The following is a 15,124-nucleotide window of genomic DNA, read 5'->3' as shown; positions in this document are numbered from 1 at the left end:
CACTCTACTTTATTTTTATTGAGGTGTTATCTACAAAAGTGCACAAATTTATTTCCCAATTACATTTTACATTCAATATTTGTATCAGTTTCAGGTGTTGAGCATAGTGATTAGGTAATCGTATGCTTTACAAAGTGTTCCCCCAGTATTTCCAGTACCCACCACACCATGCATCATTAGCATAGAGAGAGTAAACCTTAATTGTGCAGCTTAGTGAATCCACACCCAAACCAGTGCTATCCTGACTCTCACCCTGGTGCTTTTTATTATTCCAAATGGAGGCCTCTGAGCATTGCTGTCACAACCTTTTCTGTTATCTCATAAATGCCTACAAGTCAGTGCACAACCAGCCAGAATCTCCTTGCATCTTAAGGATGTGAATATTTGGGGGGAAGTAAAAAAACAAAGTTTTTTTTAAACACCATGCTTTTATTCTTCTCTGCCACAATTTTTGTACCTAGTCTTCAACATGGGAGAATTAGCCTCATAATCATTTTGTTTCTTATTTTAAGAAATAGAAAATTCTGATTATCGCCTGGTCACTTCTTTACTCTTAATGATTACCTATCATAAGAGAAAGCAGAATTCACAGTAAGTAAGCATTTTCACAGATTTTTACAAAAAATGTTTTGGCTGCTTTTCTTACAGATATGAGATCCTGACTCCAAATGCTATTCCTAAAGGCTTCATGGATGGCAAACAGGCTTGTGAAAGAATGGTAAGCTTTTCTTGATTTTTCTGGGTTGAGGACTATTGATAAAATCTTGTCCTGTAGCAATAAATTTAACGAACTTTCTCTTTTAGATCCGGGCGTTAGAATTGGACCCAAACTTGTACAGAATTGGACAGAGCAAGATATTTTTCCGCGCTGGAGTTTTGGCACATTTAGAGGAAGAAAGAGATTTGAAAATTACTGATATCATTATCTTCTTCCAGGCTGTTTGCAGAGGTTACCTAGCCAGAAAGTAAGTGGGGAATCATAAAGGGGGTGGGTTCTTCTATGATGGACGAAAGGAAAAAGAACAAAGCTAATAAAGGAGAAAGAAAGAATACCAGCACAGGGAATGTGAGGAGCCTTCTGTCACTGTCTTGATTGCCTCGGAAGGAAAGGAATTTACTTGTACCCAAGAGCACGCACACGTGTGCGCCTGTGGGTGATGACAGCAACTCCTAGGGCGGCTTCTGTGAGCGGAGTGGAGGGTGTGAGTGACACAGCACGGGCTTGCGGACGGCTGGGCTGGGCAGGCTCAGGAACCGACGTGGGCTGAGCACTGGGCTGTCCCATTTCCGGTGCATGTCACCTGCAGACGTGATCCATGTACCCACACCCCGTCTTAGCCAGATGATAACGTTTACCTTTAGGAAGGGGTCTGGTGACAACAGCTAAGACACATTTTTCTCTCCATACTAAGTTTTTCTTGCCGGTCCCCAGGGCCTTTGCCAAGAAGCAGCAGCAGCTGAGCGCTCTGAAGGTCCTGCAGCGGAACTGCGCCGCCTACCTGAAGCTGCGGCACTGGCAGTGGTGGCGCGTCTTCACGAAGGTGGGCCCTCGCCCTTCCCCAGCGCACCTGCGTGGTGAGGCCCGGCGGGAGGGCACTTGGGGATGAACCGCTTATGTTGCCGTAGGTTAAACCGCTTCTGCAAGTTACTCGCCAAGAGGAAGAACTTCAGGCCAAAGATGAGGAGCTGCTGAAGGTGAAAGAGAAGCAGACGAAGGTGGAGGGGGAGCTGGAGGAGATGGAGCGGAAGCACCAGCAGGTCCGTGCACGGACTCCCAGCCCCACGCTCGCTCCATGGCGAATAGCTGGGCCTCCCTAATCCTCTCATTGTGTGTGGATTTCTCACCCCTTTCTGAAGCACAGACACTCGAGAACAGAGCAACAGACACATTATGCCGCGTATTTGATTTTATATAAACCAAAATCAACTTTACTTCTTGCATTTTTCCCAAAAACATCCTTTGATAGCAAACAGCCTGAGTAGTCCCCGTGAGCATTATTGCACGCCAACATTTTCCCTCTCCTGATTTCTGTCCCTCCGTAAATTCAGCATAAATTTACTATGTATTAGGGTAACTAGAGACAACAGAAACAAACAAGGTGTTTGCACCTACCTTATTTTGCTACAGCCAAAGACATGTTTGAAAGTCTGCCGGTGATGTTACTGTATCTTTAACTTCCAGTGTCTTTGGTGAGATGCGTTGACTGCTGAAGTCATAGTGACTGTGTCTTGTGTGTGCGGGGTAGTCACAGTCCGGACACTTCGTTGTGATTGCAGCTCTTAGAAGAGAAGAACATCCTTGCAGAGCAGCTCCAAGCGGAGACCGAGCTCTTTGCTGAGGCAGAGGAGATGAGAGCAAGACTAGCCGCTAAAAAGCAGGAATTGGAAGAGATTCTACACGACTTGGAGTCCAGGGTCGAAGAGGAAGAAGAGAGAAACCAAATCCTCCAAAATGAAAAGAAAAAAATGCAAGCACATATTCAGGTAATGATCGTTTTTATTTGGAATTATATTTGGGGTTTTCCAAGTGGATCTATTGAATGAATAGAAGCTATAGTTTTAGATTCCTAGTGTGCATGTAGAGACAAAAGGAGGCTAGGTTATAAGTGCCTACTCTTAAAAGATGACCATTGGCCCTGGCCACGTTGTCCATTGGATAGAGCATCATCCCTGCGCGCTGAGGTCACGGTTCAATCCCTGGTCAGGCACGTATAAGAAGCGATCTGCAAGTGCACAACTAAATAGAACGGTTAAGTGAACAAGTTGACCTCTCCCTCAAAATCAGTGAAAACGTTTTTTAAAAATGACCACCTTTCAAAGCACACAAGTAATAGATTTTCTTCAAACATAGATTTGTTATTTTGAATAGGAATCTTTTTTATGATCTGACGTGGCATCTTACGCACACAAAGCAACTCAAAGTTGACACTTCCCAGGTCTGTAGCCTTTTGTAGGGAACCTCATTTGGTCTTTGTGTTGTGACTCTAATTCTGCTGCTCACTTCACTCATTACGTAGCATCTAGTAGGTCGTTTGGTTCGTAAGAAATGCTCAGCACTGATGTCGGAGGTGGCCAGCAATCAGCATAGGATGCTCAGCCCTTCCTGGTAGTTACTCTCTTATGGAGCTGCAAACTGTGCTCACAGGCAGCACAGCTACCTCTGTGGTTGAAGGCCCAGATGAAGGATACGGTATTATCCCCCGCACCCTGGACACACCCCTCTTCTTGTCTCTGTCTGCCTCCTCAGCCTGTCTGTGTGCTCTTGAGTGTCAGGGCATCTGTGTCTCCCACCAGTGCTTCAAACTAACTTTCACCCTTCCATGTCTCCCTTAATTTTTTCTTACCCAATTAACTTATTGCAAAACACAGACAATTCAGATGTCTGTCAAAACCACAAAGGTTGTATTATTTCCTTGGCATGCAAATACCTCATATAGTGAATCATCTGGACCTTTTCCATTCTTCTACATAAATGGATTTCAAATATCCTATAAGAAGTTAGCAGAATATCACTAAAACTGTAAAAATGTATAACCTTTAATCCAGAAATTCTAATTCTAGACTTTATACTTAAAAGAATAAATCTATGGAAGCCATCTAATTATCTAACATTAACATTGGGGGATTATTAAACCATGGTAATGCTATAGTGTTACAAAGTTGTTTATTTTCCTGGGCATTTATAATGTCTTGATAGAGATATTTGCAAAAGAGTATACACTGTCAGATCTAATTTAAGATATTTATATTACTTACAAATTTATATGTATGATTTTCTAGGGGAGTGTACAGAAGATCTAGAATAATAACCACCAACAACAGTGAATTTTCCCTGGTGGCATTACTGACAGTTCGGATTCTCTCTTCTCTTTGTTTAAGAACATGTGTTCATTTCAGGAATGTGTTTTACTCACATAGGGGAAGGACACCCAAAATCATCTCTAATCTCCCCAAGCTATTTTTTATATAAACCCTAAATATTAACAACTTCAAATGAAATACTTGCATTTCTCTACTCTGTTTAGAAAACAAGTGTGTCCTGTAGAAACAGTGTATATTTATTTTGGTTTGGTTTTTTAAGGCTTTTTATCTTCACATTCTTTACCAGACTCTCTTATATTTCTAGTTTTTTGCACTGTTATCTTAATTTATTATCCCTCTTTGTGACATTTAAATTCAAACATTCTAAAAATATTTATGGTGATATTGTCAGTATTAAATACTGATTTTTTTGCTTATGAGGTTTGGTCACGATGTGTGCACCTTATTTGGATTTCGGGTCAAGCAAGCAAACGTATGTTTAGGTGGTCTTTATCTTTTAGAGATATTGCCGGCTGGCTTTACAGATGAAATATGTTTGGGATTTGTTTCAAATGATGCTAGGGAAAAGGGAGAAGGCAGAGATGGAGAGGAAATGAGGTCAGCCATGAGCTGGTGCGTGTCAGGGTTGGGCTGATGTATCTGTGTGGGGCTTTGTGTGCCACTGTGTACCGGGTATAAGTGTTAGAAGTTTGCACAGTAAAAAGGTCATCTTTTGCAAGTGTTTCATTTCGGAATCAGCCTTGAGTAAATTATTTAAGCCAGAGCTATCCTTGAAAGTTTCTTAAATTGATTTGTATTACAACCCTGTTTAATAATGTACATATTATTGTATACAATAATATTACAGTGGAAATAAAGAGAAGTATGTTAAAATAAAATATTATGTGTAGAGAAGCAATCAATGGCACAACTAAGTGGAACACACAACTTGATGCTTCTCTCTCTCTCTCTCTCTCTTTCTAATAAGTGTAGACACTGGGATCCCACCCACTTTGGTGGCATCTCATGTTGTGAAAGGAACCCTGAAACTGAGACAGCTGTTTCTCAGTGACCTCTACCCTTTCAATTGTGATCTTTGGGCTGAACATGTATAGGAGAATACAGATAAATTAAGTATGTGTTTGATGTAGTCCTACTATATTATTCATATTTCCTGTGTCACTGATTATCCCCAGATGTGAATTTTAATTACTATATGTTTCCCCATTTTATAAATATGCCAACTTTTAATTACCAAAACTTTTATGTAGCATGTTCATAGTTCCTCAATATTATATGTATTTCACCTTTTTTACATGAATCACATCTGTGACTGTTTCGTGGAATTGCTGGCTTAAAGCAGTGCTCGTTTTCAAAGCTTGCTGCACTTTCTCATACTGGCTTCCAGAAGGGCTGACCCAGCTAGTATTTTAACCTATAGTTCGTACGAATGTGTTTCACATAACTGCATTTCATGTCCTTGCTATTCCGAAAATCACAAATGGGCATTTCAGTATGCATTCCTTTGGTCAGTAATGTGCGGCAGAATTCTGTGGAGAAGGGGGAGACTGACTGTGTCCCCCACAGGACCTGGAGGAGCAGCTGGACGAGGAGGAAGGGGCTCGGCAGAAGCTACAGCTGGAAAAGGTGACTGCCGAGGCCAAGATCAAGAAGATGGAGGAGGAGATTCTGCTTCTCGAGGACCAGAATTCCAAGTTTATCAAAGTAAGGCAATATCGCCATTAACACGCTGGTTTTAGAATATGGGAATACCGCCCGGCCCGTCGCCGTGGCTAGAGTGCCGAGCTGGAACGCCACGGCCACTGGTTCGAAGCCCCGGGCTTGCCTGGTTAAGGCACATATGGCAAGCAGTCAGCGAACAACTCAGTCTACTGTACAGATTTCTGAAGACACTGTAACAATTTAATTTTTTAAATCCACTAAATATCCTTATAACCCTTTAGACTTTTAACTTGCACAGTTTGTGCACGTTGATCATTCAGTGATGACTTGTTCCCATCTGTCCAAGCATTAAGTAATTCAGCACTGGCTGTGGGATTCTGAAGACCGGCAGCTGGGACAAACGTTAGGGGTCAAGACCAAGATGAGAGCGAGCCCTCCTGCCTTTCAGAGCGTGGGACCGTGGGGGGGGGGGGGGGGGCGGAGCCCTGTACCTGTTTCTAAGTGGCATGGAACCCTCCTTGTTACCTGAATGGCTTTTCTGAAGCACTTGTCCTGTCCAGGAAAAGAAACTCGTGGAGGACCGCATTGCCGAGTGCTCCTCTCAGCTGGCCGAAGAGGAAGAGAAGGCCAAGAACCTGGCCAAAATCAGGAATAAGCAAGAAGTGATGATCTCCGACTTAGAAGGTTAGTGTGTGGGGCTGGGCACGTGAGTGTTTACATTTTACTTGAGTCAGACACAGAAAGCGTGCATGCTGATTCCCATTAATAAGAGCCTGCGGTTTGAGTGCAGTGAACAAACTAGCCGTAGTCACCATGTATTTGTGAGAGAAAGCAATAAGTTATTTTTTAAACGTTTAGTTTTTCAAGTTCGGTCCTGTGGTAAAATGCATTGCCCTTTGTGGATCTAGTTTAATCTAGAAAGTGTATCTAGACTGTGCTTCATAATAGGACTGCTTCCCACATAAAACCTGGCAGAGTCAGGAGACACTGCTGAGGGTAGAGTGCCCCACCCCGCAGTGGCAACAGTGATGTCAGGAAGCTCTAGGAATGTCTGCAGAATCAGTCATTGATTTTGCAAAAGAAAGAGGAAGGAGAGTGGGCGTTGGAAAGGGCACAGAAGCCTTCCCTTTTGATTGGCGGCAGCAGAGGGCACGCCCCCGGGGGAGGAAGGCACACTAAGGCAGGTGGCTAACGGCCTGCGTGGGGACCCTGCGTGGGGACCCTGCGTGGGGGCCTGCAGGCCCTGGTCACTGTCTCCAAGGCAGTGCTTTTGTAGTGGGAGATAGTGAGTTTGGCTTTTCAAAAAATATTTACGGTTTTGCTGCTCTGGTTGTGTGGGCTCACTGCCCATGGAAGGACATCCTTAGACTCCATCCCATTTCTTCTCAAAATACCCTCCTCCCACCAGTTTACCTTTCCTGCAGCTCAGTCTTAATGGGTTTTTAATGACTTGAGTTATTGGTACAGTGTTACCAGGGCAGTGGCATGCTTTTGAATAAAATGGCCTCTTTTCAACTTGAATCAGTTTACATTTGGAGCTTGTTCATATGGTGTGTCATTTAGTATATTGAAGATCTCGTGTCTTGCCTTAAATTAAAGAACGCTTGAAAAAGGAAGAGAAAACTCGTCAGGAACTGGAAAAGGCCAAAAGGAAGCTGGATGGTGAAACCACTGACCTGCAGGACCAGATTGCTGAGCTCCAGGCCCAGATCGACGAGCTCAAGCTGCAGCTGGCCAAGAAGGAGGAGGAGCTGCAGGGGGCCCTGGCCAGGTCCGCGCGGGCGCGGGGCGGTGTGCCTGTGGGCTCGGCTCTCGGAAGGCTGTCCTTGGCCAGGTCCGCTGCGGGCGCGGGGCGGTGTGCCTGTGGGCTCGGCTCTCGGAAGGCTGTCCCGGGTCTGGGTGCAGGCCAGAGCCCTGGGAGGTGACACGTCATTTCCTGGTTGTCGGTGTCACGTAAGATCCCAAAAAACCCAAGGGCACATAGTTTCTATCAGGGCAGCAAGAGAAGCTCATAGCCCGTTCTCAGTATTGACACTTACAGAACATAATCCATACAGTGAAATCTTTGGAAATTCACAACATGAAAAATTATTTTGCTACATTAAATGTTTTAGTTTCTGTACATTTCAGATGAAAGTATGTTTTAGGAGTTTAGAGGAAATCACTTTTCAGAAGTGATATCCACCCCCAACATCTAAAGCATTGTTTGCTCTTCTCCACCATTCAATTTTAGAATGGCAATAATACGTAGTAAATATGTTAATATCTAATATTTTCATTTCTTTATAAAGAATAACTGCTTGGCTACATGGTCATAGGACTTAGAGTTTATCATTGATTACAATTGAAATCTTATAACAGAAAATTTTCTGTCCTTGATCACTGTTAGTTACTCTGTTGCCAGATTTTTGCTTTTCCCCTTAACAGAGGTGAGAGCTAGAATCTGAAATGAAAGTTCTCCACCACGCACTGTCGTGTCGGTCTCCTTCTCCTCCTCATCGCAAACACTCCGACTGTTCCCCGTTAGAAACCCGACCAGCCTGCACCCACACACTAGTGAAGAGATGTGCTATAGGGAAGATAGTGGAAGGTAGCAGGTTAGAGGCTGGTGTGTCTGTTTCTTCTACTGTGTGTTCTAAGAACGTCTTTGAATTTGCTGATTCATTGTAGGATGGTACCAGTTTGACAGACCAGACTGCCGCCTTGGGCAGTGGTCTAGTTATAATAACAGTTTACTTGAGAGGGAATTTCTTTTATGTTCTAATCCAGTGGTCGGCAAACTGTGGCTCATGAGCCACATGCGGCTCTTTGGCCCCTTGACTGTGGCTCTTCCAGAAACTACCACGTGCGGGCGCAACCTCGATAATGTACCTACCTATATAGTTTAAGTTTAAAAAGTTTGGCTCTCAAAAGAAATTTCAGTCGTTGTACTGTTGATATTTGACTCTGTTGACTAATCAGTTTGCCTACTACTATTTCTAGTCAATAAAGTAAGATTGTCCTACCTTTTAATGGAGATATTGGGCCTTTGGCAAGGGGGCTGGGCTCGACTGGAGCTTTGCCAACCAGCTTCCTGGCCTTCGAGTCACTGCCTGTGTGCCTCCACGCCCACCTGGCAGACCCTGTGCTGCCACGCCCACCTCGGTCCACGGGCAGAGGGTGTGTGACCAGTGTTCTTGTGGAGAGGTGCCCACAGGCTGGGTCACTGCGAAGCAGTCCGTCCACGCCGGCTCTGAGCGCTCCCCGTGCCCGTGTGTTTGAACAGGGGTGATGACGAAACTCTCCACAAGAACAACGCGCTAAAAGTCGTGCGGGAGCTGCAGGCACAGATTGCGGAGCTGCAGGAGGACTTCGAGTCCGAGAAGGCTTCCCGGAACAAGGCGGAGAAGCAGAAGCGGGACCTGAGCGAGGAGCTGGAGGCCCTGAAGACGGAGCTGGAGGACACCCTGGACACCACCGCCGCACAGCAGGAGCTCCGGTGAGTGAGGGCGCCGCTCTGCTCGGCTTCCCGAGCGTCTCTCATGATGGGTATGGGGGTACAGCCCTGAGCAAGTCAGACACTCACTGGTCAGCTCGTTAGCACTTGACCATGAGGATGACGAGTGAGGAGGACAGGGTGGGCCAGGCCCGTGCGCCGGCTTCCCCTTCAGTAGGCGGGGCTGAGCGGGGTGGGGCGGGGCCTCAGAGAACCCTTGCTGACTCCTCTGGTCGGTGACATGTGACCCCGGAGCTCGCAGCTCCCAGGCCCTTCTCCATTGGCACCTCCAGACCTCACCACTCCACTAGTGAAGACAGGAGATTGCATCCACACAGGGGTCACTGTTCTAACTGGCTGCTGGTTAAAGGACAGAGTTAAATGGTTTTAAAAGATAGAGCAGGTTTGCCAGAGTTGTGCTTCAGGATCATTGTAAAGTTCCAGCTGTTTAAGTTCTTGATGTTAATCTAGCTCTTAGCAGGAGTGCTCCTCACCTTACCGGTTCCAGTCTTTGTCAAGCTGTATACTTAAAGACGGTGCTTGGATGGCCAGATCTACAGGGGTGCAGTCTCTTCTAGTTAGTGAAATAAGTTTGGTTTAAGTTACCTTATATGTGTTATAACAAGTTTTAAAAGTTTAGACAGCCAGGTAAAGTCATCTGATGCCAAAATGATCTTCATGCCCTAAGTGCGGGTTAGATAAGACCTCAGTTTATCTCAGGACGTTGGAAGTATATGGTCTTGTACCTGCTGTGCTCTCATATCAAATTCTAGAGACCCTTTCTGAACCAGGCATGCAACCCTTCAGCCTGCCTCCTAGCTTTCCTGTCCCTCCTCCCCACCGCCAGTCATCTTCTGGCCGAGTTTTGGGAGGCTGTTAGTACCTACAGCGGTTTCCATGATGGTAAGAGGGACTCGTGCTTTTGGTCAGGGCGCAGCGTCCTGACTGATTGGGCCTCTCTGACCGCCCCTCCCCCCAACCTCTGAATCCCTGGTTTTATTGAGATGTCTCTGAGCTATAGCAAGCAGTTTGGCATCTGCATTAGCCAAATCCCTGACCTGTAAATGCAACAACACTGCCCAGAAGAGTCCAAAGTCCCTTAGGGATGTTACGCTGTGTCTCAGTTGTAAGTCAGCTGTGGCGTGGGAGTTACGCTGGTTCTGGTTCTGGTTCTGGCTCTGGAGGGATTCCCAGCTACCACAGTAATGGACGCACCAGCCTATTGGGAAATAGCACAGCAAATGAATTGATGTACTATTTTTTTTAAAGCAACACTTTTTAAAAAAAATGTGTTTTGTTTTGTTTTTATTTAATCAACTAATTCTGAGCTGCTTTTTTAAAAATATGGTTCTCTAGTACAAAGCGTGAGCAAGAAGTGGCAGAGCTAAAGAAGGCTCTCGAGGAAGAAACCAAGAATCACGAGGCTCAGATCCAGGACATGAGACAGAGACACGGCACTGCGCTGGAGGAGCTGTCGGAGCAGCTGGAGCAGGCCAAGCGGGTGAGCACGGCCCGGCCTCGGCCGGCCAGAGGCCCCACGGCGGTCAGACCTCCGCCCCCTCGGGCTGCGGGAGAGCCAGCGCTCGGGGCTGCTCCGGAGAGCGCCCTGCTGTCTCCAGGAGCTGGAGGGGTCCGCTGCCATCGCAAACCACGTACCCCACATGTCTCCCTCCACCAGTCCCATCCTTCTGACGCCTCGGCTCAGACACCCCGCACAGAGTGAGGCCCTTGTCTCCCTCATCGGCCGCCAGCAGGTCCCAAGTCCCAGCACTACTTCTAGTCTTCCTTGTCCTCCTCTCTCCCCGTCCCTCCCTGCCCCGACCCAAGCCACCGTACACGTTGCTGCCACTCATTTCACTGTCCCTCTCTGCGCCCCAGTGAGGGCTTTCTACCAGATGACACTGGGTGTCACTCATCCTCTAACGCAGCCGTCCTGGGTGGACTGGCGTCTGTCGCCCCAGTTCCCAGGCACCCCTGCCGTCATGCCCTTTGCCCCTGCTCGGGCCTCCCGTCTCTCATCTCTGCCCGTGCACGTGCCTCCTCTTAGTTTCTACAACAGGAACATTTATTGAACATTTACACTCGTATGTGTCAGTCACTGCAGAGTACTGTCTCACTTCACATCTGTCGCATGAGTTGCCTTCTTTAACGTTACAGTCCTATAGGTTAGTCTCTGTTGTTGTCATGTAAATGGTGAGGACACCGAGGCCGTCAACGAGGAAATTAGGGCAGGATCACACAGCTACTAAGCGGAGAGGCAGCCTGAAGCCAGGCAGGTGGCTGCAGAGCCCCGCGTCACCCCCGAGCTGGCTCCTGCGGGCCCCCAGCCTCCTGTAGTCACCTCAAACGGACAAAGCACATTTCAGACCAGGGTGACGTGCATGAATGTTTCTCTCCCGACAGGACGTGCCCGGTGTGCCGTCCCAGCCTGCAGGTACGCAGAACGGTGGCCCCCAGTCCCTGTCTGCTACCCTCGCAGCCTGCAGTGTGGCCCTTCTGTAGACACCGTCCCACACAGGACACAGATGTTCCCATTCATTCAGCACAGTGGACGGCGGGCTCGCCGTGTGTCAGGCACAGTCCCACAGAGGAGCAGTGCCTCTCGCGGAGCGGCCCAGAAACACTGTTCCCTTCCCTCCTAGTTCAAGGCCAACCTGGAGAAGAACAAGCAGGGCCTGGAGACGGACAACAAGGAGCTGGCGTGCGAGGTGAAGGCGCTGCAGCAGGTCAAGGCCGAGTCCGAGCACAAGAGGAAGAAGCTCGACGCCCAGGTCCAGGAGCTGCACGCCAAGGTCTCGGAAGGAGACAGGCTCCGGGTGGAGCTGGCCGAGAGAGCCAGTAAACTGCAGGTGAGCCGGGCCGCCGGCACTCTGGACGTGGCCCTCTGCGGCCTACGAGGCCCACAGCTCGTGGCTGTTAAGTGGCTGACAGTTGCCGTCACCGCCGGCACTCAGGACGTGGCCCTCTGCGGCCTACGAGGCCCACGGCTCGTGGCTGTTAAGTGGCTGACAATTGCCGTCTCAAGTCAGTATGTTCAGTCTTAGGTCCCTAGTGTATGTCACTACGGCTAAGTTGAATAATACTTAAGAATAAGGAAGCATCGATTGGCCTTAAATAAACCTAGTAAGTTCCACAGTGAATTGTAGCGATAGCTTTTTGAATGGTTTTAAGTACAACTTCAACCTCTCCATCAATCTAGTCATAAGAGAACAGGAACAATAAGCAAAAATGTTAGACCTAGTATCGGTGAAGACTTGTGAGAGCTGGGTTTTCATACACTGTGGTAAAGGGTAAGTTAACACAAACTTTCTAGAGACAGTTGGGCAGTCCTGGTGTCATAGACCTAAAAATATGAATGTTCATGGACCCAGTAAGTTCATGTCTAGTGGTTAATCCTAGGGATAGAAATGAGGATGTGCACTCTGTTTCAGCTTTAAGAATGTTCACTGCAGCCTGACGGGGCGGTGGCACAGTGGATAGAGCGTCAGCTTGGGATGCGGAGGACCCAGGTTCGAGACCCTGAGGTTGCCAGCTTGAGCGCAGGCTCATCTGGCCTGAGCAAAGTTCACCAGCTTGAGCCCAAGGTCGCTGGCTCAAGCAAGGAGTCACTCAGTCTGCTGTAGCCCCCCAGTCAAGGCACATATGAGAAAGCAATCAATGAACAACTAGGTGTCACAACGAAAAACTGATGATTGATGCTTCTCATTTCTCTGTGTTCCTGTCTGTCTATCCCTATCTATCCCTCTCTCTGACTCTCACTGTCTCTGAAAAAAAAAAAAAGAATGTTCACTCCAGAAGTGCATATAAAAGAACAGAATTAGAGATAATGTCTAAGAATGCACTTCTGCACACAGTAAAAACAATAGAGTAGGTGGTATTGGTTGGTGAGAAGAGACACATTAGGCACTGCTACCCTGAGCAAAGACGATGGCACTCTTGTGCCAGGGCCCAGGACTCGGCGTGCAGTCCTGCTTGCAGCAAGGGCACAGATAAGGGAAAGGGTACCAGCGAGGCCCTGGGAGACCAGCAGAAGCTTCCAGCAGTGCCCCCTACCCAGAGCAGGCACAAAGCCACACTGGGTCCCCTCTGCAGTGAGCTGTGACAGCGGCCATTACCAGGGAAGCTCAGAGCCTCAGGCCCCAGGGTTGTGGGTCCCGTGGGTCTCTGCCTGACCCAGACGAAGGTTCCAGGACCCAGAAGGAGAGCAGGTATTGGACATACACCAGTGTTCACACAGACGCGTTAGGTGGGAGAGCCAGGACCACCTCGTGATCCAGTGATGCGCTGGGAAAACCTCCAGGACTCAGCATGCGCACCTGCTCCTGGGTTAGGCACAGTGAAAAATCTTATTCCAGGGATGGGAGGCGCCCTCCCAAAACCGAAGCTCCCTGACGCCAGCGCAGGGCCAGCAGGCCTTTCTGAGGAGAACCCGGCCTCCTCTGCGAACTCTTTCCTTAGTGAACTAGTGTGTGTGCAGGTGCTCACAAGTCCCCACGGTTTTCCTGAAAGAGAAGGTGTTAGAAACAGCATCGTGACTACATTAAGTTATCTCTAATGGTGGGGGGGCAAGGCGAGGGGCGTGCCAGGCGTGCATGGTGGGGGGGGTGAGGCGAGGGGCGCTCTCGGGCACCAGAGCTGTGCCAGGTGTGCAGGGGGCATCACACTCACGGGCACCAGAGCTGTGCCAGGCGTGCATAGTGGGGGGGTGAGGCGAGGGGCGCTCACAGGCACCAGAGCTGTGCCAGGCGTGCATGGGGGGGGCGAGGGGCGCTCTCGGGCACCAGAGCTGTGCCAGGCGTGCATGGTGGGGGGGGCGAGGGACGCTCTCGGGCACCAGAGCTGTGCCAGGCGTGCATGGTGGGGGAGGGCGAGGGGCGCTCTCAGGCACCAGAGCTGTGCCAGGCGTGCATGGTGGGGGGGGGGCGAGGGGCGCTCACGGGCACCAGAGCTGTGCCAGGCGTGCATGGTGGGGGGGTGAGGCGAGGGGCGCTCTCGGGCACCAGAGCTGTGCCAGGTGTGCAGGGGGCATCACGCTCACGGGCACCAGAGCTGTGCCAGGCGTGCATAGTGGGGGGGTGAGGCGAGGGGCGCTCACGGGCACCAGAGCTGTGCCAGGCGTGCATGGGGGGGGGCGAGGGGCGCTCTCGGGCACCAGAGCTGTGCCAGGCGTGCATGGGGGGGGCGAGGGGCGCTCTCGGGCACCAGAGCTGTGCCAGGCGTGCATGGTGGGGGGGGCGAGGGACGCTCTCAGGCACCAGAGCTGTGCCAGGCGTGCATGGTGGGGGGGGGGGCGAGGGGCGCTCTCAGGCACCAGAGCTGTGCCAGGCGTGCATGGTGGGGGGGGGCGAGGGGCGCTCTCAGGCACCAGAGCTGTGCCAGGCATGCATGGTGGGGGGGGTGAGGCGAGGGGCGCTCTCGGGCACCAGAGCTGTGCCAGACGTGCATGGGGGGGGGCGAGGGACGCTCTCAGGCACCAGAGCTGTGCCAGGCGTGCATGGTGGGGGGGGCGAGGGACGCTCTCAGGCACCAGAGCTGTGCCAGGCGTGCATGGTGGGGGGGGGCGAGGGGCGCTCTCAGGCACCAGAGCTGTGCCAGGCGTGCATGGTGGGGGGGGCGAGGGGCGCTCACGGGCACCAGAGCTGTGCCAGGCGTGCATGGGGCATCACGCTCATGGGCACCAGAGCTGTGCCAGGCGTGCATGGTGGGGGGGTGAGGCGAGGGGCGCTCTCGGGCACCAGAGCTGTGCCAGACGTGCAGGGGGCATCACGCTCATGGGCACCAGAGCTGTGCCAGGCGTGCATGGTGGGGAGGTGAGGCGAGGGGCGCTCACGGACACCACAGCTATGCCAGGCGTGCATGGTGGGAGGGGTGAGGCGAGGGGCGCTCTCGGGCACCAGAGCTGTGCCAGGCGTGCAGGGGGCATCACGCTCATGGGCACCAGAGCTGTGCCAGGCGTGCATGGTGGGGGGGTGAGGCGAGGGGCGCTCTCGGGCACCAGAGCTGTGCCAGACGTGCAGGGGGCATCACGCTCATGGGCACCAGAGCTGTGCCAGGCGTGCATGGTGGGGAGGTGAGGCGAGGGGCGCTCACGGACACCACAGCTATGCCAGGCGTGCATGGTGGGAGGGGTGAGGCGAGGGGCGCTCACGGACACCACAGCTATGC

At 50.3% G+C, this 15,124-nt stretch overlaps 1 protein-coding gene across 5 annotated transcripts in view; it reads left to right on the top strand.

Moving 5' to 3' along the window:
• Positions 1-15,124, top strand: part of MYH10 (myosin heavy chain 10) — a 119,897-nt gene that overhangs the window by 82,982 nt on the left and 21,791 nt on the right. For all 5 annotated transcript variants that reach the window (XM_066364851.1, XM_066364848.1, XM_066364847.1 and 2 more), the window contains 11 exons: positions 649-718; positions 805-965; positions 1,433-1,541; positions 1,627-1,758; positions 2,278-2,484; positions 5,389-5,526; positions 6,045-6,168; positions 7,084-7,255; positions 8,750-8,962; positions 10,316-10,460; positions 11,602-11,808. In XM_066364851.1, coding sequence (XP_066220948.1) covers positions 649-718; positions 805-965; positions 1,433-1,541; positions 1,627-1,758; positions 2,278-2,484; positions 5,389-5,526; positions 6,045-6,168; positions 7,084-7,255; positions 8,750-8,962; positions 10,316-10,460; positions 11,602-11,808 — 1,678 coding nt within the window. The remainder of the gene's footprint in view (positions 1-648; positions 719-804; positions 966-1,432; positions 1,542-1,626; positions 1,759-2,277; positions 2,485-5,388; positions 5,527-6,044; positions 6,169-7,083; positions 7,256-8,749; positions 8,963-10,315; positions 10,461-11,601; positions 11,809-15,124) is intronic.

The sequence above is a fragment of the Saccopteryx leptura genome, chromosome 2 (genome assembly GCF_036850995.1).
Source record: "Saccopteryx leptura isolate mSacLep1 chromosome 2, mSacLep1_pri_phased_curated, whole genome shotgun sequence".
Taxonomy (NCBI): Eukaryota; Metazoa; Chordata; class Mammalia; order Chiroptera; family Emballonuridae; genus Saccopteryx; species Saccopteryx leptura.
The sequence above is the reverse complement of the archived record's forward strand: the minus strand, read 5'-3'. Positions and strand labels throughout refer to the sequence as shown.